The following is a 25904-nucleotide window of genomic DNA, read 5'->3' as shown; positions in this document are numbered from 1 at the left end:
CACAATAAAGGTTTGAAAGATTTCCAAGGAGTCCCCAAGCCAGACCCAAGAGCACACATCAGTTTTTCCTTCCAGAGGTACCTTCATATGAGCAAGACTCATGTCCTATGGAGTGATACGTGACATAGGAATTACATGCCAAATAAAAACAAACCTCCCTACTGTCCATGCCAGCTACTGGGTCTGGGCCCTCAGCTTACCCCACTGACCCCATTGACATAGTGGATGGGCCTCAGCACTGTGCCCTTCACCGTGGTGAACACAACGTTACGCTTTATCAGTAGGGGGTGCTGGAGGCACACAGCAGGAGGAAAGGGGGCTTCTGGTGTGCAGGAGTTGGCCTTTTCCTCCCCACCTGTGCACAGGTGATCCACAGTGTGGGTGTGTGGCCGGCCGTGACTGCAGCCACAAACCAGAGCACATAGAGCCCCTCGGAGCTTTGCAGTCCCGGCCGAGGTCCCACAACCTCTTCACTCCCCACGTGGACACCAGGCACTGCACACCTGCACCAGCCACAGCTCACCTGGGCCCTGAGCTCTGTTTCCTGGGCTCTCTCAGCATGGATGTGGCAGGCTCTGGGCTCTGCCCGTGGGGCATCCTGATGCCAGCATGCCTGGCCACAAGCTGTGGCTCACCAGCTGCCCTAAGTTTGTTTTCCACTCACCCAGAGACTGGGGACCAGGTGTGGTCTGGGCAAACCAGGGTCCTGCAGACACACCTAGTCCAGGTAGAAGGTCTCCCTCCAAGTCACTCCTCACTTGGGTCCTAGAGCCATCTTCACATCCTTGTACTCTCCCAGCACAGGTTAACCATTCACTATAATAAGTTTCCCTCTTTACTTTACCCTGAGGGTTCTATCGCCTGATTGGACCCGGACTGATAGCACAGTCAATCCCCAGTACCTGACATTCCACTTTCTGCCCTGAAGCAACTAGACTCCTATACCCATTTGAATGAATGAGTAGACAACTCAAACCTAACAGGACCAAGACACGTTTTTATTTCCCATCCGTCACCAAACCACATCAATGTATCTCTGAATGGCAACTCTATTGTCCAGGTCAAATTCCTTGGGATCCCCCTTCATTCCTCTTTCTCACAGTCTGTATCCAGACCACCAGAACACAGGCACCAGTCCCCTCCACCAGGAAGCCTACACAACACACTGAAGCAGCCTCACCCACTGGGGGCAGACACCAAAAACAATGGGAACTACGAACCTGCAGCCTGCAAAACGGAGACCCCAAACACAGTAAGTTAAACAAACAGAGAAATACACACCAGATGAAGGAGCAAGGTAAAAACCCACCAGACCAAACAAATGAAGATGAAATAGGCAGTCTACCTGAAAAAGAGTGAAGAGTAATGATAGTAAAGATGATCCAAAATCTTGCAAATAGAATGGAGAAAATTCAAGAAATGTTTAATAAGGACGTAGAAGACCTAAAGAGAAAACAATGAAAAACAACACAATAAATACATTAAAAATTCTCTAGAAGGAATTAATAGCAGAATAACTGAGGTAGAAGAACGGATACGTGACCTGGAAGATAAAATAGTAGAAATAACTACTACAGAGCAGAATAAAGAAAAAAGAATGAAAAGAACTGAGGACACTCTCAGAGACCTTTGGGACAACATTAAATGCACCAACATTCGAATTATAGGGGTCCCAGAAGAAGAAAAGAAATAGAAAGGGACTGAGAAAACACTTGAAGAGATTATAGTTGAAAACTTCCCTAATATGGGAAAGAAGATAGTTAATCAAGTCCAGAAAGCACAGAGAGTCCCATACAGGATAAATCCAAGGAGAAACATGCCAAGACACATATTAAACTATCAAAAGTTAAATACAAAGTAAAAATATTAAAAGCAGGAAGGGAAAAACAACAAATAACATACAAGGGAATCTCCATAAGGTTAATAGCTGATCTTCAGCAGAAACTCTGCAAGCCAGAAGGGAGTGGCAGGACATATTTAAAGAGATGAAAGGGAAAAACCTACAACCAAGATTACCCAGCAAGGATCTCATTCAGATTTGATGGAACAATTAAAAGCTTTACAGACAAGCAAAACTTAAGAGAATTCAGCACCACCAAACCAGCTTTACAACAAATGCTAAAGGAACTTTTCTAGGTAGGAAACACAAGAGAAGGAAAAGATCTACAATAACAAACCCAAAACAATTAAGAAAATGGTAAAAGGAATATACATATCAATAACTACCTTAAGTGTAAACGGATTAAATGCTCCAACCAAAACACAGAGACTGGCTAAATGGTTACAAAAACAAGACCCGTATATATCCGGTCCAAAAGAAAACCACTTCAGACTTATGGACACATACAGACTGAAAGTGAGGGTACAGAAAAAGATATTCCATGCAAATGGAAATCAAAAGAGAGCTGGAGTAGCAATTATCATACCAGAAAAAATAGACTTTAAAATAAAGACTATTACAAGAGATAAAGAAGGACACTACATAATGATCAAGGGAGCAATGTTTATAAATTGTATAAATATATACAACTTATAACAATTGTAAATATTTATGCACCCAACATAGGAACACCTCAATGCATAAGGCAAATGCTAACAGCCACAAAAGGAGAAATCAGCACTAACATAATCATAGTAGGGGACTTTAACACCTCAATTTCACCAATAGACAGATCATCCAAAATGAAAATAAATAAGGAAACACAAGCTTTAAATGATACATTAAACAAGATGGACTTAATTGATATTTATACGACATTCCATCCAAAAAAACAGAATACAGTTTCTTATCAGGTCCTCACGGAACATTCTTCAGGATAGATCATATCTTGGGTCACAAATCAGGCCTGGTAAATTTAAGAAAGTTGAAATCGTATCAAGTATGTTTTCTGACCACAATGCTATTAGATTAGATATCAATTACAGGAAAAAATATGTAAAAAATACAAACACATGTAGTCTAAACAATACACTACTTAAGTACCAAGAGATCACTGAAGAAATCAAAGAGAAAATCAAAAAATACCTAAAAAAAATGACAATGAAAACACGACGACCCAAAACCTATGGGATGCACCAAAAGTAGTTCTAAGAGGGAAGTTTATAGCAATACAAGCCTACTTCAAGAAACAAGAAAAATCTCAAATAAACAACCTAACTGTACACCTAAAGCAATTAGAGAAAGAAGAACAAAAAAACCCCGAAGTTAGCAAAAGGAAAGAAATCATAAAGATCAGATAAGAAATAAAAGAAAAAGAAATTAAGGAAACAATGGCAAAGATCAATGAAAGTAAAAGCTGGTTCCTTGAGAAGATAAATAAAATTGATAAACAATTAGCCAGACTCATCAAGAAAAAAAGGGAGAAGACTCAAATCAATAGAATTAGAAATGAAAAAGGAGAAGTAACAACTGACACTGCAGAAATACAAAGGATCATGAGAGATTCCTACAAGCAACTATATGCCAACAAAGTGGACAACCTGGAAGAAATGGATAAACTCTTAGAAAAGCACAACCTTCCGAGACGGAACCAGGAAGAAATAGAAAATATAAACAGACCAATCACAAGCACGTAAATTGCGACTGTGATTAAAAATCTTCCAACAAACAAAAGTCCAGGACCACATGGCTTCACAGGCGAATTCTATCAAACATTTAGAGAAGAGCTAACACCTATCCTTCTCAAACTCTTCCAAAATACAGCAGAGGGAGGGAAACTCCCAGACTCACTCTACTAGACCACCATCATCCTGATACCAAAACCAGATAAAGATGTCACAAAGAAAGAAAACTACAGGCCAATATCACTGATGAACATAGATGCAAAAATCCTCAACAAAATCCTAGCAAACAGAATCCAACAGCACATTAAAAGGAGCATATATCATGCTCAAGTGGGGTTTATTCTATGAATGCAAGGATTCTTCAATATAAACAAATCAATCAATGTGAGAAACCATATTAACAAATTGAAGGAGAAAAACCATATGATCATCTCAATAGATGCAGAAAAAGCTTTTGACAAAATTCAACACCAATTTATGATAAAAACCCTCCAGAAAGTAGGCATAGAGGGAACTTTCCTCAACATAATAAAGGCCATATATGACAAACCCACAACCAACATCGTTCTCAACGGTGAAAAACTGAAACCATTTCCACTAAGATCAGGAACAAGAAAAGGTTGCCCACTCTCACCACTATTATTCAACATAGTTTTGGAAGTTTTAGCCACAGCAATCAGAGAAGAAAAAGCAATAAAAGGAATCCAAATCGGAAAAGAAGAAGTAAAGCTGTCACTCTTTACAGATGACATGATACTATACATAAAGAATCCTAAAGATGCTACCAGAAAACTACTAGAGCTGATCAACGAATTTGGTAAAGCAGCAGGATACAAAATTAATGCACAGAAATCTGTTGCACTCCTATACACTAATGATGAAAAATGTGAAAGAGAAATTAAGGAAACACTCCCATTTACCATTGCAACAAAAAGAATAAAATACCTAGGAACAAACCTACCTAAGGAGACAAAAGACCTTTATGCAGAAAACTATAAGATACTGATAAAAGAAATTAAAGATGATACAAACAGATGGAGAGATATACCATATTCTTGGATTGGAAGGATCAACACTGTGAAAATGACTATACTACCCAAAGCAATCTACAGATTCAATGCAATCCCTATCAAACTACCACTGGCATTTTCCCAGCACTAGAACAAAACATTTCACAATTTGTATAGAATCACAAAAGACCCCGAATAGTCAAAGCAATCTTGAGAAAGAAAAATGTAGCTGGAGGAATCAGGCTCTCTGACTTCACACTCTATTACAAAGCTACAGTAATGAAGACAGTATGGCACTGGCACAAAAACAGAAATACACATCAATAGAACAGGATAGAAAGCCCAGAGATAAACCCATGCACATATGGTCATCTTATTTTTGGTAAAGGAGGCAAGAATATACAATGGAGAAAAGACAGCCTCTTCAACATATGGTACTGGGAAAACTGGACAGCTACATGTAAAAGAATGAAATTAGAACACTCCCTAACACCATACACAGATATAAACTCAAAATGGATTAAAGACCTAAATGTAAGGCCAGACACTGTAAAACTCTTAGAGGAAAACATAGGCAGAACACTCTATGACATAAATCACAGCAAGATCCTTTTTGACCCACTTCCTAGAGAAATGGAAATAAAAACAAAAATAAACAAATGGGAACTAAGGAAACTTAAATGCTTTTGCACAGCAAAGGAGACCATAAAGGAGACGCAAAGACAACCCTCAGAATGGGAGAAAATATTTACAAATGAAGCAACTAACACAGGATTAAACTCCAAAATTTACAAGCAGCTCATGCAGCTCAATATCAAAAAAAACAAATAACCCAATCCAAAAATGGGCAGAAGACCTAAATAGATATTTCTCTAAAGAATATATACAGATTGCCAACAAACACATGAAAGAAAGTTCAACATCACTAATCGTTAGAGAAATGCAAATCAAAAGTACAATGAGGTATCACCTCACACCAGTCAGAATGGCCATCGTCAAAAAGTCTACAAACAGTAAATACCGGAGAGGGTGTGGTGAAAAGGGAACTCTCCTGCAGTGTTGGTGGGAATGTAAATTGATACAGCCACTATGGAGAATAGTATGGAGGTTCCTTCAAAAACTTAAAATAGAATTACCATACGACCCAGCAATCCCACTACTGGGCATACACCCTGAGAAAACCATAATTCAAAGAGTCATGTAACACAATGTTCATTGCAGCTCTATTTACAATAGCCCGGACATGGAAGCAACCTAAGTTCCCTAAGTTCCCATCGACAGTTGAATGGATAAAGAAGACGTGGCACATATATACAATGGAATATTACTCAGCCATAAAAAGTAATGAGATTGAGTTATTTGTAGTGAGGTGGATGGACCTAGAGTCTGTCATACAGAGTGACGTAAATCAGAAAGAAAAAAACAAATACCGTATGCTAACACATATATATGGAATCCAAAAAGAAAAGAAAATGAATGGTTCTGAAGAACCTAAAAGCAGGGCAGGAATAAAGATGCAATTGTAGAGAATGCACTTGAGAATAGGGGTAGGGGGAGGGGTAAGCTGGGACAAAGTGAGAGAGTGGCATGGACTTATAAATACTGCCAAATATAAACTAGATAGCTAGTGGGAAGCAGCCGCAAAGCACGGGGAGATCAGCTTGGTGCTTTGTGACCACCTAGAGGGGTGGGATAGGGAGGGTGGGAGGGAGACACAAGAGGGAGGAGATATGGGGATATAAATATATGTATAGCTGATTCACTTTGTTATAAAGCAGAAACTAACACATCACTTTAAAGCAATTATTCTCCAATAAAGATGTTTAAAAAAATTTGGGGGGGATTTGAAATAGCTGTAGAATCAAGCAGTAGGAAAGTAAAAGTCAAAGGTGAAAGAAATACGTAGTGCTAAAGTATTCTTAGGTTCTATCATTCCTGTAGAAATAGAAAAGTGAAATATTCTGGTATTTTTAACGAAGTGGTTAAGAATTATTTGTGTAAGACAGTGATAAATCAGGAATGATTTTAATCTCTAAGGGAACAATCTTTAAAAGTTAAATGGAGGGCTTCCCTGGTGGCGCAGTGGTTGAGAGTCCGCCTGCCGATGCAGGGGACACGGGTTCGTGCCCCGGTCCCGGAAGATCCCACATGCCGCGGAGCGGCTGGGCCCGCGAGCCGTGGCCGCGGAGCCTGTGTGTCCGGAGCCTGTGCTCCGCAACGGGAGAGGCCACAGCAGTGAGAGGCCCGCGTACAGCAAAAAAAAAAAAAAAAAAAAAAAAAAAAAAAAAAAAAAAAGTTAAATGGATAAGACACAAGCTAATAGATGGTAATGTTTTAAATAGGAAACAAAAATGATTAAACCCAAATAAAACATATAAGGGAAGAAATGTAATACTATAGAAACAAACGTTTGTATGAAACGAAAGATGATATAGCTATACTACTCAGACACTTTAAGGCTATAAACATTAGAGATGAAGACAAAATGCATCATCATGATTAAGCTGTCAATCCAACAGGAAGATATGAATCCTAAATCTCTATTTGTCAAATAGTCAAACTTCACAATATGTAGAGCCAAATTTGACTAAATGTAGACTTGAAGATTCCATATTTGTAATGTGAGACTTTAACAAACCTTCCCCACTGCTAAAAAATATATATATCAGTAACGATAGAGACTTTAACTACATGATTAGCAAACTTGATGTAACTGATATATATATATATATGGACTACTGTACTGTATTTAAAGGTGTATGTGAGGCCACTGTCACTTTCTGAGACAGACCACATTCTGTCTTTGGAATATGTATCTGTATAAATAAACCTGCTTTCACCTTAAAAAAAAAAAAAAAAGAAAGCAACATTACTTTTTTTTTTTTTTTTTTTTTTTTTTTTTGCGGTACGCAGGCCTCTCATTGTTGAGGCCTCTCCCATTGCGGAGCACAGGATCCGGACGCGCAGGCTCAGCAGCCATGGCTCACGGGCCCAGCCGCTCCTCGGCATGTGGGATCCTCCCGGACTGGTACACGAACCCATGTCCCCTGCATCGGCAGGCGGAGTCCCAACCACTGCGCCACCAGGGAAGCCCGCAACATTACTTTTTACAGCAATCTTTCTAAAAAGTGCAGCATTTGAAATAGCGATAGTCACCATTTTAATCTCTTTCATTGATAAAACCACAGCAAGAGCAAAAATAGTACAATTCTCAGGTCATTCTTTAATTAATTAGTAATTATTTTGAATATTATATATAAGCCATAATGCTAAACATGGAATATGAAAACCCTACTGATAAGGAATTTATAGTTAAGTTAAAAGATAAGACATATGCACACATAACAATAATATAAGTCAAAAAGAGGCAAGTGCCCAAGGAAAAGAAGATATAAAGCACAACAAGACTCCAAGGATGTCCTGCCTACAAAAGACATTATTGGAACAGCCAGCAAAGCACTGGGAACTGAGGGTTAGATGACAGCAGTATATCAATGTCAGTTTCATGATGGTGCTGGTTGCACTGTGGTTAAGTGTGTGCTACATTGTAGGAAATACACACTAAGGTATTGAGGGACTATCAAGCATAATGTTGACAATTTATTTGCAAATGATACAGAAGAAGAATTGTTCTTCATAGTGTACCTGCAACTTTATTGTACCTCTGAGACTGTTTAAAAAGAAAAAAATTCAAATTTTTAAATGATGATTGTAAATAAAGTGGTATCATTCGAAATTTAACAAAAGTTTTAAAAAGGTATTCCCTGTTAATTCATGTTGCCTATAAACACATGGATATTTACTCTGCTTTGTTCAGCAAGATCTTCAGACCCTTGAGGGGAAGGTCCAGTTTTAATTTAATTTACCTGGTGCACAACCTTTGTTACCTTCAATCCTACCAGCCTTAGAGACAGTTATTTGCTGTTTGACAATCTTAGATATTTTAAGTTCTATGCTCACATTTATTTTTATTTAAAAAAAATCATAATAGTGTTGAATGGCCTAGAAACTTCTTTTTACATCCATTTGATGGTGACAAAAAGTTGATGTTCTCCTTATGAATTATGAGAAACCTTTCTTAAAAATGAGGAAATTGAAGCTGAAGAAGCATCACTAAGTCACTGGAGGTGTCCATGAGCTTGTGGTGCTGGAACCTGGGCCACGTTCCTCTGACTTTTCACCCAAGTTCCCTCCGTCACACGGTGTGTCCTTGCTCCTCCTGGAAGGTCCTGTCCAGTTTGCCCTGAGAGTCAGGAAATTCTGTGCCTCACAGCACAGTCATCAGGAGGGGACCAGGGTCACCCCCAGCTCTCTGGGTCAGTTCCCTCTTTTCTAACAACAGTACTTCTTCCTCCTAAGTCAGGGGTAAGGCAGTTGGAGGATTGAATATAAGGCACTTAGATCAGTTCTTGGTGTATAATAAACATTAAATTATTACAATTCTAAAAATCATATACCCTGATTTTTAAATGATCATGGCTCTTTTAGGAACTTAAACAACTGGAATGAAGGGATTTGAACAAATGCATTTTTCACTACTAGGGAATATGTATCTCAATTTTCTCTTAATTTAGGGGGAGTGTCTTGGTTTGCTAGAAGCACATTCATCACCTAACTGGAGAAGCCTTCATCCACCACTGTTGTCTGTCATTCAGAAAGTAACAGATATGTCTCAGTCTTCATCTCTAGAAAACTGAAGACCCTTATATGCCAATAGGTCCCTGGGAGTCTATCCTTAATGACCCAGAATTCTAAAAACACGTAAAAATTTTAAACTCTCATTTACCCTTTTCAAAGTTTCAACCATTCCACTTCTCACCACTTTCTGTGTAGAGCAGGTTACAGTAAGCTACCACACCCTCCTAGAAAGAATTGCTCATTACTTTGCATGTGCAGTCCTGTTATCACAAGGAAGTAAAATAAAACAAACATGTTCAATATGGATCCTTACTCATGATGCTGTCAATCAGTGTGAAAAGGCAAAAAGTATTTGAAAACCATGTAACAGAAAGTCCAAAGGGGTCTTAGAACCAAGCCTACCAGCAGATTCCACTCATCAACTCATATATATATTCATTTAATGTTTACTGAATACTTTCTAAGTGCCCAATACTACCTAAATCTAAGTGCTGGGGACGTTGTCGTGGACAAAAGAAATAGTTCTGCCTTCTTTGGACCTGTATTTTAATGGATGTTACTCAGGAATTAGCATGAGTTCTGTCTGTATACAAGGCATATACAATTATCTTTTTTTTTTTACATATTTATTGGAGTATAATTGCTTTACAATGGTGTGTTAGTTTCTGCTTTATAGCAAAGTGAATCAGTTATACATATACATATATCCCCATATCTCTTCCCTCTTGCGTCTCCCTCCCTCCCACCCTCCCTATCCTACCTCTCCAGGCGGTCACAAAGCACCAAGCTGATCTCCCTGTGCTATGCGGCTGCTTCCCACTAGCTATCTACCTTACGTTTGGTAGTGTATATATGTCCATGTCTCTCTCTCGCTTTGTCACAGCTTACCCTTCCCCCTCCCCATATCCTCAAGTCCATTCTCTAGTAGGTCTGTGTCTTTATTCCTGTCTTACTCCTAGGTTCTTCATGACATTTTTAAAAAGAAGTTTTTGCAGGATTCCATTGAGTAGGGAGTCAGGGTTATTGCTATAAAAACAACCCCCAAGTTTCAGTGGCTTAATGCCCACCAAAAAACTTTCTCAGTGATGTGACAGTTCAAGTGTTCAGTTAACAACCTTCTAAATCCTGTGGCTCCACCATCCCTTATGCCCTTGGGGTCCTCTGCATTTGGCTAGTAGACGGGGGGAGAGAGGAAGAAGACAATCATTAAGGACAATCACATTACTTCCCATCCCTAACAGGAACTGGTTTGCACAGCTGCACCGACCGCTAGGGAAGCTGGGGAAAGCAGTCTAGTGGGTACCCAGGAGGAGAGGGAAGTGTGTTTTGTGAGCACACAGCAGTCTCTGCCCTGGGAGCATACCAGAGCCAGCTGGCCCTTGTGTAAAGTGAAGTGCTTGTCCACCTGCAGTGGGTCCCAGAATAAGGAAATTGCACTGATGTCTACTGTTCTGGCTTTGCAGACGAACTCACGTGATCAAAATCTAAATCATTGCCTCGAACTCATTGAACAAGTCGCCAAAGTGCAGGGACAACTCTTTGGGATCTTCACTACAGCAGCCCAAGAAGGTGAGAATGGCCCATGCATCCCCGTCTTTGCTTTCTTTTCTTTGTCCCTTCTCTGTGCTCTCTGACTGGGTTGCTGTGGTTGGATTTCTCTCACTGAACTGATTTGTAGATTCTTCTAGGAGGACATTATGATGGTGTGGAAACAATCAAATCGCGCCTTTTGCCTTGGCTGGAGGCCTCCTTTACTGCTGCTTCCCTAGGAAAACTTGTCGACAGCAAGGTCCCCTCTCTACAGGTAGGGATGCTAAAGGATCCTCCTAGGTGTTCAGCACCTGATCAGGCTCTGGGGACTCAAACATATGTAAGATATGGTTTTTACCTAGCGAGGGGCTCAACTCTAGTTAGTGAATTGAGACATGGGTCGAAAAGGTGAGTTTCTATATACAGTAATACGTGGCCTCCTTAGCCTTCCTTTCTAGTGTTTACCCCCTTCGCGCACATTTAAAGAACCAGCAATGATTATTCCTTCTCCACCAAGATTGCAGGAAAACTAAAATTCACCTCTAGTACAAAGCCTTGGATTCCCCTTACCACCTACCTTTAAAAGTGGCTACTTGTTACCTAGTCTCAGAAGGTTGAGAATAACAAGTCCTATACATGTATTCACCCTTCTTAAAACTCCCTCTTACAAGAAAAAATGTTTTTCTTACTTGTGGTCTAAGTTAACTCAGAATATTAAAAAGTGTATTCAGTTTGTTACGAGACAACATTTAACACAAATGATACTAGTAGTGGCTGGACCAAGTTAAATGATTGCTTTGAAAATACCTGTAAGTACTGAGAAATGCCAAAGTTTATTGCACTTTCCCTTCTCACTGACACTGGTGCATCCCATTCCTCTGTTCTCACTGAAGCCATTTTAATCTAGATTCTTCACCTGTCCCACCCCGCCCCCTAAAACACACACACACACACGAATAGTAGAGACTACACTCTAAGAGATCAATGGCTTTCCAAATTTTGTGGCCACTCCCTGGGCAACATCATTTCTCCTCAACTCTTTGGCGAATCTGTCACATTTGATTCTCGACACCCCTATTCTTCTAAGGCTCTAATAATTTGTCTCCTTGCCTCACCCACTCCCCTCTTGTAACTGTTCTTCAAGGGCCAGACTTTAGAAATCTTCTCTTCTACCTCCATTCCTGCTTCATCTCTTACTCCTATGCTGCTCATCTCATATCTATACTCAGGTCCTATTCTCACCTGAGCTCTCTCTTCTCCAATTGTACACTGGAATTTTCAGTTGTGCTATTGTCATCTCAAAGTCAAATCAGTCTAAGACTGACCCTAGCCTCTCCCATGCCCCAAACACCAACTTCTTTCCTAACTTAACAGTCTTTATCATGACACACTCCACTTTCTTCTCACCAGCAGGATCTGTGGGTACCTGTTGTAAATTCGTGCAGAACTCGATCACTTTCCACCACCCCTGCTGCTGCCACCCTTGTCCACCTTTGGTCATCTTTTATTTGGATCATTAAAAAAATAACCCAAAGGGATTCTTCTAAATGTCAAGTCAGATCAAGTTACTCCTCCAGCAAAACTCTCCAAACTTCCTGTCTCAGAAAAAGAGTTCCTACAATGGCCATCAAGCTCCTATACCACTGTGGTCCTTTAAATTCTGTGATCTCATCTCTTACCTTCTCCCTTGCTCAACCACTCCAGCAATACTGGCAGTCTTAGAGCAAAGATGTCCAACAGAACTTTCCATGATGACAGACATGTTCTGTATCTATATCTATATCTATATCTAAAGATGTTACTTTGAAAGGCTAAAAACTCCCAAATAAAATACTCTAAATCACTGCAAAATAAACTTCCCTCATAAATATAGTTGTCCCCAATGTTCTCTATTTTTTCTGTATATGTTTCTGCACATGGATATACCAGCTTCAAATAAAACATTCATGTGTCTTCATATAATATACAGACATGTATCTTATGTATCTACATAAACGCATGTACATAGTATATGGAATGTGTGCACGAGATACACATTGACACACACACCGATGTCACACCGTTAAGACCTGTTGAAGGCATTACTCTCCCTGGTGTTTCCTCCTTTCTTCCACCTGGTTCTTGGTTGAGAGAGGGCTGGCAGGAAACATTCTAGAGAAATGAAAGCTCTCTGTACCTCCAAATGGTTCCATTTTTTCCAGTTTCCATCATGTACTGAGTACCAGGTAACAAAACACTCACGCCCTCCCTCTCCGCCTCATGATCGAGTCACGTGCCTGCACCCATGATGGGGACCAGGTGCCAGCGCTACATCACCCATGGACTGGGTGACACTCCAGGAGAAATCCCGGCCTCAAAGGGACACCGCATGGACGCACGCTTTAAAAGTACCAAATCCAAAAAAAAAAAAAAAAAGTACCAAATCCAAGAACGGACAAGCAGGTGGAACACACTCTCCTCAAGGGAGTGGTCAGGGACGGGGGTCTGACTCCTGCCCACCACACGTGTCTCCAGAGCCAGAAATTACTTGACTGGGTACAGAAAAGCCCAGGACCAACCAAGACCAGGCCCCAGAGAGCACAGAGGTTTAAATACCAGCCAGACCACAGGCAAGAACAGAAACAAAATGAAAAACATAGGGGCACACAGAGACTTTCTCCCGGATACAATCCAGCACACTGAAAAGAGAATCTCTTTCTCACTACGTGAATCAATGTCATTTAATGCTGTGCCCCAGCTACAGCCATTTCATGCAGCCCTGCCCAGACTGCACTTCTGAGAGCACCATGCCCTGGCCATTCTCCTCATTCCTGGTCCCTGCCAACTTTTTAAGTGAAAGTGCTACTAGAAGAAAGACACGATGTCCTGCCACTCAGTGAATGAAACTCCAGCAGATAGAGAAACAGAGTCAAAATGAATTAAATCCCAGGCTCAGCACCAACACGGCCTGTGTGACCTTGGGCAGGTCGTGTGGACTCTCCATGCCAAGTTTCCTCATCCGCAAAAGGGGTAATAATAGCAGCTACTGATAGTTTCCATGTGAAGATTAAATGCATCAGCACGTCACACTATACTCCTCTCAAATTAGCCTCCGCCTAAGTATTGATTATATTTCAAAAGAGGGAATCTGAAAGACCTCATGTACAACATGGTTTGAATCACAATTTTTAAAACTATGAGACCACACATTTATTCAATATTTTCCTAGAAATTATTTTTACAAACCCATAGTTATGTAAATTCAGTGTCCCCGTAACAAATTTCCTCAGAGGACATGGAAGCAATGAGCCTGGACGTATATGTTGTTACATCCTCACACATAAAATTTCCCTGTTACTCACATTCTCATAGAGAGCTTGAAGGGTCTCGAGGTCAACCACAGAATTGTCCAAGTTCACCACAGCTGCACAAAAAAGACAAAAGAAAGAATATAAATTGCCATAAGCCAGCTGTGAAAAGCTCCAACCACCTCAAACAATAGTGACTGTCCACAGAGTGGAGTTCATACCCGGCAGGTAGAGGATGGGGGCTCTGCCTTCACGGCAGCCTCCTGTTGGGCACCCCCCAGGCCGAGCTGGCATTTCAATGGGTCAGGTGTCAAGTGTCAAAGCTTTCAAGAGCTCCACAAATACAAAATCCCAGGAAGAGGGCCCAATGGTCACAGAGAAGCTGTGTCTGTCTCTTTCATAACTCACCTGAATGAATTTGAAAAATCTGCTTAATACCAGAAAAATAGGCAAATCACTCATGTTACTGTCACATCCTGGGTTTTTTTGGTTTTTTTTTTTTTTTTTTTTCTTCACGGTACGCGGGCCTGTCACTGTTGTGGCCTCTCCCATTGCGGATCACAGGCTCCGGACGTGCAGGCTCAGCAGCCATGGCTCACGGGCCCAGCCGCTCCGTGGCATGTGGGATCTTCCTGGACCGGGGCATGAACCCGTGTCCCCTGCATTGGCAGGCGGAATCTCAACCACTGCGCCACCAGGGAAGCCCACACATCCTGGTTTTACACCAATAAATGTACATATCTTCCAATTTACGTAAAGACTTTTGACAAAGGTTAAATCTAATCACTAAACTGGTAGACTAATATGGAAACAGCAGGTACATTTCCTGTTTCAACTTTTTAAATTGTTATAATCAAAGGAAAATTCTTTGATTATGGTATTGAGATTGGCACAGATGCATCCTTAAAAATCCATCTTTAATATACAAACTGCCCTGCTTATACAAGGAAGAAGTGGAATGGATAATCAAAAACTGGAAATGTGTTCTTTTTTTTTTTTTTTTTTGAGGTATGTGGGCCTCTCACTGTTGTGGTCTCTCCCGTTGCGGAGCACAGGCTCCGGACGCGCAGGCTCAGCGGCCATGGCTCACGGGCCCAGCCGCTCCGCGGCATGTGGGATCTTCCCGGACCGGGGCACGAACCCGTGTCCCCTGCATTGGCAGGCGGACTATCAACCACTGCACCACCAGGGAAGCCCTGGAAATGTGTTCTTAAATGCATTTTTTGGCCTGGGAAACGTACTGAATTTTGGAATTGGTGTGTTTTATTACTTAATTTAGGTGTAGGTTAACCAAAAGCATTTTGCATTAGTTGTGCACAAATTAGCCCGAAATGAGGTGAATTTGCTCTGATCAAATATGTGCCAAGTAATCACTGAGGCTGTTGTGGGATTAAAGATTTCTGGGAGAAAAATCACAGAGTGGATAATCAAAAAGTGGTTAGACTTACTTTGATAACTGTGGCATTTCACAATGCTTTTTCCTCAAAGCTTAAAGTACATGACACATTTTCTAGTTGACTCTGGCAAAATCCCAAGAAAGAATTAAGAAAGCCAAATTCAATACTGAAACACAGGATGGATAAGAAATCTCACCAAGATAATTTAGAATTTCTGTCTGGAGGTGGGAAGTGAGCCCAGATTCACGAAAAACTATCATATCAACTAGAATATAATACTTCTAGCCTAATAATATTCCCCTATCTCAATCTCCAAAAAAATTAGGTCTCAAGTTTAAATCTAAGAATTAAGATTTGCAATCAAATACTTTTTACTCTTAAACCATATAAGGCAAACATAACCACAAACTGCTTAATGTTTCAAAGTAGTAAACCATAGCCCAACTATGACTAAATTTCAAAAGCTAATTAAAAGGGATTAACAAATGATTTTCACTAGAGGTAATATGGCTAAAAATAATGTAACAAAATACATAAAACTAAAATAAAGATATCATCTTCACGCATGGAATTACCATTTTTAGATTACATTCATGCAGAGTCTAGCCCTTAAGGAGACTCTTAGAGTGAATCCAAAGTTCTCTAACTTTGGAATTCATTAGCTAATAATCCAGTATTTCTATATTCCTTGGGAGATACACCGAGAGATCTACAGGAAACTATGGAGGAAATGCTAGTCATCCACTTAACACAAGGTTTCATTTTCAGAACAAGGAAAAGAAATACAATAAAATCATTCATGCTCAAGTCAAAACTCATAAAAGATACGATTAACCTCTGACTTTATTATTTTAAAACAGTATTATTTCTACAAGTTTTCCCTACATGAAATATTACTTGTAAATATACTGAGGTTTCTCATATTTTATCTCATGCAATGTTACGTGCCAAAGAATATTTTTATAAATGTCACACGGTCCTAAGCAATTCCTCAAAAAGTCCTAATCCATGAAATGTCATTTTTTAACCATCCACAGGAAATCTCAATGGAAAGCCACACTGCTACGACTTTACCACATAATTTTCCCTTAATTAGCTTCACACGTGAGAAATGAAAGACAGGGACTAGATGAGGGGAAATATCATTCATTCATGTTTGTTTATAACTTAGTCCTGCCCCTCCTTCTCCTCCCCCCCACCAGCTGAAAAGTTTGGCTCATTTTAGGTTAATATAGAGAGTGATGTCAGCCATTTGTTTAATGTAGTGATGAGATATTTAAAATGTGAATCAATTCTTGACAACTAGTCACTTGACCATACGGCAAAAGTGTTAAATATATCTGTACTGGTTAAAAATTGTTTTCAGCTGTAAAAAGGATGTCTGAGTAAATAATGACAAAGAAAATTGAGATAGGTTGGTACTGATTCAGGGACTACAAACAGGTTAGGGCCAACATTTTTTTAATGGTCTTTTCCTCAAGTGGAAAAATGGCAGCCATGGCTCCATCGATCACTCTCACATTCCAGGCAAAATGAAGAAGGAAGAAAGGAAGCAACAAGAAGGCATGTGTAATGCCTATTCTTAGCAGACGTCTCCTTATGTCTCTCTGGCTAGAGTAGTTTCCCATGATTACCTAGAATTGAGGAGAAGCTGAGAAGTGTAGATAATGTGGACAAGCTGCTATCTCTAAGAAAACAGTGTTTTAAAGCTTCAGCCTAAGTAATCTCTGAAACACTCCCTAACTTCCATAGCTCATCCTGACCTTCCCAGCCTCTTGATTCTACCCTTTAATACAAGTCACCTGATACATTTCAGATATTCCCTCTTTTGTATGTGAGTATGTGCTCTGTCCCTCCAAGGAGATTTTGAAGAGTGTGATAGCAAACATGTGTCTTAGGTATTATCAGCTTACGTCAGAGTGTTCCACATATAGTAGAAAACTGAAAAGATTACAGTGCAAAAGCCAGAAGTTATTACTGAACCTTCGGAGAGAAGACATAACAGCCAAGCTTAAGAAAGACTCACTAGAAGCCACGTATTTGCATTATCAGTTCCATAAATCCACAGAGGCAGCAACACCCAAGAAAGCAAAAGGCAAATACCAGCACGGGTAGCAGTGCTGCTCACACAGTACCACGAGCCTAATGGCCCGCGTGTGATGAGGGAATCTGGCACTGAGTCCCACAAGGTAAGAGAAAGATGTTTCTGGGGGGAGAGGTCTCCTCCTCCGCTTCACATCTGCAGTCTTTGGGGGATGAAAATGGTCAGTGTTTACTCATTCAGGAGTTTCTAGTACTGTCTTTAACTGTCCTGCCAGGGGATATAAAAAGAAAAAAGGAAGAAAAAACACCAGTTTGGTGGAAAGGCCTAGAAACTTGAATTAGAAAATTCAAGTAAATTTTTACTTGAAACTCAGTAAAGCACATAAACGTCGGCTGCGGGCGTATCGCTGTACCACATGATGGCAGTGGAGCCAAGGGTCACACGCAGCGTCCCTTTATACGGAAACACGATGCGCTGACACCTGCCTGAGAATCTGCTCACCCAGGAGTTACTCTAAAAACTGTCCAAATGTATGACTTAACAAAACTTTCCTAAAGATGCAGTCAAGCAACTTTTAAAATTTTGTTGGCTTTGCTTGGCTTAACTGAACAAACCCAACAACTTATTAAAACTAACATTTCTCAGAGAGAGGAAGGCACTTGGGACCATCTTCATCTGAATATTTCACACTTGAAAATGAAACCAAGCAGGACCCGGCGGGGCCCTCCCGCGTACAAAAGCCTTTCCGTGTCCCCCGTTTCTTGTTTGTAGGAGAAAGGCTTCAGCCTCCGAGACCTTCCCTGAGTTACTAATGAAAGTGAGAGAACAAAGGAAAGGCAGTCGGGAAACAGGAGTGTGGCTGGCGCAGCGCCGGCCAGGGTCCCAGTTCCCCCTCAAGAGACATACTTAACAATCTGGCACACACGGAACTCTGAGCTCTTCTACAGGGGCTGGGGCCCCACCCGGTGGAGGATGGTGACTTCAGGCTGAGCACAACTACAGGGACCCCAGACTGGTTGGAACCACAGGGCTGATGATGGACATTCCTGGAGCCCCACCTGGTTGTCTCCCCACCAACCAATCAGAGGAGGGTCATACACCCGGCAGCCCTCCCCCCAGATTTTGCCTATAGAAACTCTTCCCCCCAAACCATCAGAGCTTTTTGAGCCCGAGCCACGCATTCTCCTTGCTTGACCCTGTAAAGGAACTTTCTCTGCTCAAACTCCAATATTTCGGTTTGTTGGGTTTGTTTGGCACATGGACTTGGGTCTGACAACAATAAGATGACAGGAAACACTACATTTGCGTTCCTTACACATCCCAGCACCAAACACGCTTGAGCTCCTGGTCACAGATGCACAGGCACACCCTTCAGCAGGAAACTAGCCAGAAGACACATTGGGTTAGGGTTTGGGAAACACACAAGCTCTTGAATAATACTTGAAGCAATTCTGGATTACCTAAAGAATACAAAACATTTGTATTCATCTATGAAGGAAACAGAGTATCTTCTTGAAAACATTTTCATCCGTTCATTGAACAAATATTCTCAGAGTCCTAAGTCTGGACCAGACACTCCTCTCAGCCCTGACAGACATGCTTCTTGTCCTTGAAGAGTTTACACTTTATTACCAAGCAATTAAAATGCTGTACGCCCTGGAAAGGAAGAAAATTGTAGTTTTATAACATCCTGTAATTTAAGAATCGTATTCATTTATACTATCCTCTCTTTTCAGGAAGCTTAACCAGGTGGCAGACAATAAAATGCCAGAATTCTATAGATTTTGTACTTAGGCTACATAGAGAAAGGCTTTCCTATTGGAAAATTTAATCTGACACCCAATCCACCACTGGTGCATCTCAAGCACACCTGCTTCTACAAGGTTAACAACCTAAGTGACTAAGTCAGTGGGCCTCACTGACAAGAGCTGCATAAGTTAAACTGTCAGCAAGTGTTTTTGCCTAAGTCAGTATGGCACCTGCTTTTATGGGCAGGGGAAGAAGATGAATATCAAGACTATGCTACTGGAATAAAATCTTTAAATGCAAACATGACTGCCACTGTAGACCTTTTAATCTAGCGATACTGTATTTCACTTCTGTTTTTGGAGAGGTGTGTTGACTGGACCATACTGGTACGACTCAGGGCTTATCTCAACTATTTAGATAAGATTTACTTAGGGACTTCCCTGGTGGTCCAGGGGTTAAGACTCCACACTTCGAAGCATCGTTAACGTCTCCCCCGCCCCCCTCCACTGCCGTCATGTCTAAGTCAGAGTCACCCAAAGAGCCCGAACAGCTGCGGAAGCTCTTCATCGGAGGTTTGAGCTTTGAAACAACCGATGAGAGTCTGAGGAGCCATTTTGAGCAGTGGGGAACGCTCACAGATTGTGTGGTAATGAGGGATCCAAACACCAAACGCTCCAGAGGCTTCGGGTTTGTCACATATGCCACTGTGGAGGAGGTGGATGCGGCCATGAATGCAAGGCCACACAAGGTGGATGGAAGAGTTGTGGAACCAAAGAGGGCCGTCTCAAGAGAAGATTCTCAAAGACCTGGTGCCCACTTAACTGTGAAAAAGATTTTTGTTGGTGGCATTAAAGAAGACACTGAAGAACATCATCTAAGAGATTATTTTGAACAGTATGGGAAAATTGAAGTGATTGAAATCATGACTGATCGAGGCAGTGGCAAAAAGAGAGGCTTTGCTTTCGTAACCTTTGATGACCATGACTCTGTAGACGAGATTGTCATTCAGAAATACCACACTGTGAATGGCCACAACTGTGAAGTAAGGAAAGCCCTATCTAAGCAAGAGATGGCTAGTGCCTCATCCAGCCAAAGAGGTCGAAGTGGTTCTGGAAACTTTGGTGGTGGTCGTGGAGGTGGTTTTGGTGGGAATGACAACTTTGGTCGTGGAGGAAACTTCAGTGGTCGAGGTGGCTTTGGTGGCAGCCGTGGTGGTGGTGGATATGGTGGCAGTGGGGATGGCTATAATGGATTTGGTAATGATGGTGGTTATGGAGGCGGCGGCCCTGGTTACTCTGGAGGAAGCAGAGGCTATGGAAGTGGTGGACAGGGTTATGGAAACCAGGGCAGTGGCTATGGCGGGAGTGACAGCTATAACAACGGAGGAGGCTTTGGCGGTGGTAGTGGAAGCAATTTTGGAGGTGGTGGAAGCTACAATGATTTTGGCAGTTACAACAATCAATCTTCCAATTTTGGACCCATGAAAGGAGGAAACTTTGGAGGCAGAAGTTCTGGCCCCTATGGTGGTGGAGGCCAATACTTTGCCAAATCCCGAAACCAAGGTGGCTATGGTGGTTCCAGCAGCAGCAGTAGCTATGGCAGTGGCAGAAGGTTTTGATTACTGCCAGGAAACAAAGCTCAGCAGGAGAGGAGAGCCAGAGAAGTGACAGGGAAGCTACAGGTTACAACAGATTTGTGAACTCAGCCAAGCACAGTGGTGGCAGGGCCTAGCTGCTACAAAGAAGACATGTTTTAGACAATACTCATGTGTATGGGCAAAACTCGAGGACTGTATTTGTGACTAATTGTATAACAGGTTATTTTAGTTTCTGTTCTGTGGAAAGTGTAAAGCATTCCAACAAAGGGTTTTAATGTAGTTTTTTTTTTTTTTTGCACCCATGCTGTTGATTGCTAAATGTAATAGTCTGATCATGACGCTGAATAAATGTGTCTTTTTCTTAAATGTGCTGTGTAAAGTTAGTCTACTCTGAAGCCATTTTGGTAAACTACCCCAACAGTGTGAAGTTAGAGTTCCTTCAGGGTGATGGCAGGTTCCATTCAAAATTTATTTACAACCTGCTTTGGTGGAGAAGCTACTGTCTTCCGAAACCTTGGTGTAGTTGAACTGACAGTTACTGCGTTGTGACCTGGAGTTCACCGTGAAAAGGGTCACCCAAGCCAAGTGATGGAGTTTTTTGATTATTAATATATGATTGTTGGCATATCCTATGCAATATATCTAAATTGGATTATGGTACCAGATACAGATGGGAATGAAGCTTGTGTATCATCCATTATCATGTGTAATAAATAAACAAGTTAATACCCTCTTAAAAAAAAAAAAAAAAAGACTCCACACTTCTCCTGAAGAGAACGTGGGTTTGATCCCTGGTTGGGGAACTAAGGTACCACATGCCACATGGTGTGGCCAAAAAAAAAAAAAAAAAGAAAAAAGTAGATTTACTTAAAAAAAAAAAAAGATTTACTTGACTTTGGCAGGTGACAAAATCTAGGGTGTGGGATAAAGGAGGAAGAAGAAAAGACTGGCACATCCCAGATAGTGTTTATGTTAAGCATAGTGTATAAATGACCAAATAGTTTCAAACAGTGCATGGCACTTTGTGTAAAACAGCCACTGTCTGTTGAATGTTTTCCATAAACCAGCACTGCAAAACATCCTTTATTGCCCATAGTCCTTTACTGCCCCAAATGGACTTCACCTTCCAGCTTAGGTAAACATTTATACTCATAAAAAAGAGCTTAGTGAGTCTCCCTTGATTAGGACCCTAACTCTGGGATCACATTTGCCACTGTTTTCTAGCACACTCTCTAAAAGAGCAACAGCGTAAAATTTTACTTTGAATGTAAGCATACATATTGCTCCATAAGTAGAGAACATATCAGAAATTTTAAATTCCTTATGCCAAAATAACTTTCACACAGATAATCATACTTTTTTTCAGTATAATTTACACAAATACATCTGACTTTGAAAGAAACCCAGAACAGAAAGATTGAATTTACAAACACAGTGATTATAATTATGATTTTAAAGAAAAAATTTCCTTTTAAAAATAATTCACCTAAACATACAGTTAAATACCTTCCTTACTATATTATATATGAGCAACTACATATTGGCACACAGGTTAAGGTAGGGGAAGTTTAGTCACTGAAAATTAAAAATGCATCAAAAAATAAATATATGTATATTTATAACTAAATAATTCAGAAAGGCTAAAAAATGAAGAGAAGTGAAATTATGCCCAGCACATGCAAATCAAAAAGGCAAGGGTTATGATCTTGATATTTGACAACTTAAGATTCAGGCCAGGAACATTATGTGAACAACAAAACAATGAAAAAAGATATTTTTAATGCTAACGGCTACAATTCCCAATGAAATTATAATAGATATGAATTTATGTCCCCCAAAACATAGGTGCAAACTTCATAAGAAAGAAACTACAAAATACTGACAAGGAGAGACAGACAGACAGACACACTAACAATGGGTAACTTTAATAAACCACTCTGGTCAAAACAGATCAAGAAGAAAAATACAACTAAGGATTTAGAATATATAAACAGAAAAGACTGTTATCTTATAGTTACATACTGAACTTTGTATTCTAATAAAAGAGTATACACTTTCTTTTCAAGGCACATGAAATATTTATGAATATTGACTATTAAGTCACAACAAAAACGCCAAGCAATGTCATAATACAAACTTATTTCCTAATCCCACATAATAAACTATTAATGGATTAAAAAAAACCTCCGTTGTGAACTTGTAACCTATGACTGAGAAGATTAGAGCTTACACACCAGAACTTGACATGTTATGGTCGTTCCTTTCATTGTATTACAGATGGTTTTGACTAACAACCTGGGTCTCAGGACTACTTTTCCAAAATATTTAAATGTACGAAAAATCTAAGGAACATACATGATATTTATCATGATCCACCTGGAATAATTTCGGGTTTACTTAACTCAACATGTAATTAATATGTGCAAAATGTGAGGGGCTGGTTCATGTGTGTGTTAAATCACATTTGCTCATTTGTTCAGTTAATGAAGGTTTTCTGTTTTCTCTGTCAATGTATGAATTTGCGTGTAAGGGTTAGTTTGATGTTTCATTGTTCAGAGGAATGAGGGGTCAGTAAAATAACATAATCATGGGAGGAGTTTCCAACATTAGGATTTCTTTGATGTGATTTTAATAAATAAAAAGTTGCTTCCAAATATAACGCTAAAATTTAGAAACTTTCTCCACGTCCACACCTACTGCCTCATTGACCAGTGACCTCTTCTAACCATCACAAAAATTTACTAAAGTCCTTGCCTTACCTGCTTCTGTACATAAATAATTCCATGAAAAATTCAGCCATTAAAAGCAATCAGACTTTGAATTTCACAACCCACATAAAGATTCTTCTGCTTCCCACTAGCTAGCTATTTTACATTTTGTAGTGTTTATATGCATTTTTGTTTGTTTCTTCCTTTCAAGGGGACAGAGTCCATCTGAACATGTCTGTATAGGGAAATGAGTGCTGGTGGCTAAAATACTGTTAAACACTTAAGAATTCAGTCTCAGCTGCAATCACAATCCTCACTGTTCAAGAAGAAACAAATTCGTGTTGCTAAATTTTCCAAGACTATCGCACCTCTTTCCAGCTGAGGGGAGGGGAGAGGAAGGGCACTGTCCTCACCGGGCAGGATACCACACAGAAAACGCATCCAGGATCCCTTTATGGCACAGAATGAAAGACAAAGTTCACACGGGGAACTTGGAATATGGTTTTCACACTAAGCTTTTCCCTTAAGAAGCCACATGCCGCATTACCCGATGGTTCTAGGAATGCAATCCCAAGCACCCGTGAGCCCAGTGTCACGAGCCATCTGATAAATGGCTGAAGTGCCGATCCTCCTACTCCGCTCACCCCAGCACTCTCAGACCCTCACTCACCTCAGAGGATAAAGACCGGACAGCATCTGCAGAGCGACCTCTTTGGGCTAAAACAGCACATCAAGACACAAACGACTTTACAGAATTCAGTTTTAAAATACAAACATGACTCCGGTTATCCAAGGGGCTTTGGGCTTTCTCTTGCCCCCAAATAACAGTCCAAATTCCCACCCATCTCACGGATTATGCAAAAGATATATTTTCGCAAAAACAACAACAACAAAAAGACTAGCTTATGGAACCTCTCCATCACAAAGCTGCTGTGAGTCATTATGTGCTCACAGCTGGGCCCCCGTGGCCCTGGGCCAGCAGTACCTTCAACAGGCACCCATGATTGTAAAGAAGAGACTCGGGTCACAGGGGAGGTGCCCAAGGGAGCTGCAGATGGGACTGCAGGCCACATAGAGCTTACATCTGGGGGCAGAGGGGCAGCAAAAACAAACACAAACAAGACTTGATTGTAATTCAGACAGTATGTGCAGTGAAGGAAAGGAAGACTCACACCCAAAGCTCATTGCTTCAGAAAAGCCCCAGGTACTGTGTTTCTCCTTCCCACAAAAGTATAATTCAGAAGTCCAGTTGTGGAACAACGTCATAAAATATAAGCTAAGTGCAACCTAAGGGTTTTTGCTGCGCCTGTAATGAAAGGCTTATAAATCATTTTATCTTGATTCAATAATCTACATGTGACTTAAAATGATGAGGTCTTTTTATAAGAAACCCTAAATAATGAATTTATATTTTAAATTAAAACATACTCTCAGCAACATGGATGAACCTGGAGATGATCATACTAAGTGAAGTAAATCAGAGAAAGACAAATACCACATGATATCATTTATATGTGGAATCTGAAAAAAATGGTACAAATGAACCTACTTACAAAACAGAAACAGACTCACAGACATAGAAAACAAACTTATGGTTACCAAAGGGGAAGCGGGGGAGGGATAAATTAGGAGTTTGGGATTAGCAGATATACACCACTGTATATAAGATAAACAACAAGGTCCTACTGTACAGCACATGGAACTATACTCAGTACCTTATAATAACCTATAATGGAAAAGAACCTAAAAATGTATATATATGTATAACTGTACATATGAATCACTTTGCTGTAGAGCTGAAACTAACACAACATTGTAAATCAACTATAATCAATAAAAACTTTAAAAAACAAAGTTTATCAGAAAAAAGACAACTGCTATAAACACTAAAGCAACCACTAAAGAGAAAATAAAAAGTTCTATTGACAATAAGCAAATAAAGGAGATCATTTGCATCTTTTAAAAATAATTCAATTAAAAGCATGTCCTGACATTAAATTTCTGAAAGTAGGTTTCAATAAAAGTGCCTGTATCTCACATGCACTTTTCTCCCCAACCAGGCCACATCGATGACAAGGTCACACCAATGACAAAGTCATGGAGCCCACTGGGTGGAGCCCACTGGGTGGAGCCCACTTTCTTCTCAAATTTCTGACCCTTAGTGACTCTTCATTTCAATGAAAACTGTTCACTAAGCCACCCAACAGCATTGACTACATTTTTAATGTCTTGATAACTATACTAAATGGATCTTAAAATTCCATACACCATATGAAGAAAACACTTAAATGTTAAAAAAAAAAAGAAGAAGCATGAAGCAATTTCCAAGTGAACCTTGTAAACCTGAGTTTCATAAAGAAACCAGGCACTAGAAAACCTA

General features: G+C 40.4%; 2 protein-coding genes across 2 annotated transcripts in view; one reads left to right on the top strand and one right to left on the bottom strand.

The window, feature by feature from the left end:
* Positions 1-25904, bottom strand: part of FMN2 (formin 2) — a gene marked incomplete at both ends in the record, with an annotated part of 319676 nt that overhangs the window by 99003 nt on the left and 194769 nt on the right. The window contains one exon of the mRNA XM_082631007.1: positions 14084-14145. Coding sequence (XP_082487133.1) covers positions 14084-14145 — 62 coding nt within the window. The remainder of the gene's footprint in view (positions 1-14083; positions 14146-25904) is intronic.
* Positions 19698-21154, top strand: LOC309796401 (heterogeneous nuclear ribonucleoprotein A1-like). The gene has a single exon (XM_082609459.1). It carries the CDS (start codon positions 19734-19736, stop codon positions 20835-20837), a length of 1104 nt encoding a protein of 367 aa, XP_082465585.1. The 5' UTR covers positions 19698-19733; the 3' UTR covers positions 20838-21154.

The sequence above is a fragment of the Mesoplodon mirus genome, assembly GCF_964341445.2.
Source record: "Mesoplodon mirus genome assembly, chromosome: 2".
In the NCBI taxonomy this organism is placed as follows: Eukaryota; Metazoa; Chordata; class Mammalia; order Artiodactyla; family Ziphiidae; genus Mesoplodon; species Mesoplodon mirus.
This window is presented reverse-complemented; position numbering and strand designations above follow the sequence as displayed.

Excerpts from the sequence above, each read along its gene's own strand:
- LOC309796401 (XM_082609459.1), top strand. The coding sequence starts at position 19,734 with ATGTCTAAGTCAGAGTCACCCAAAGAGCCCGAACAGCTGCGGAAGCTC.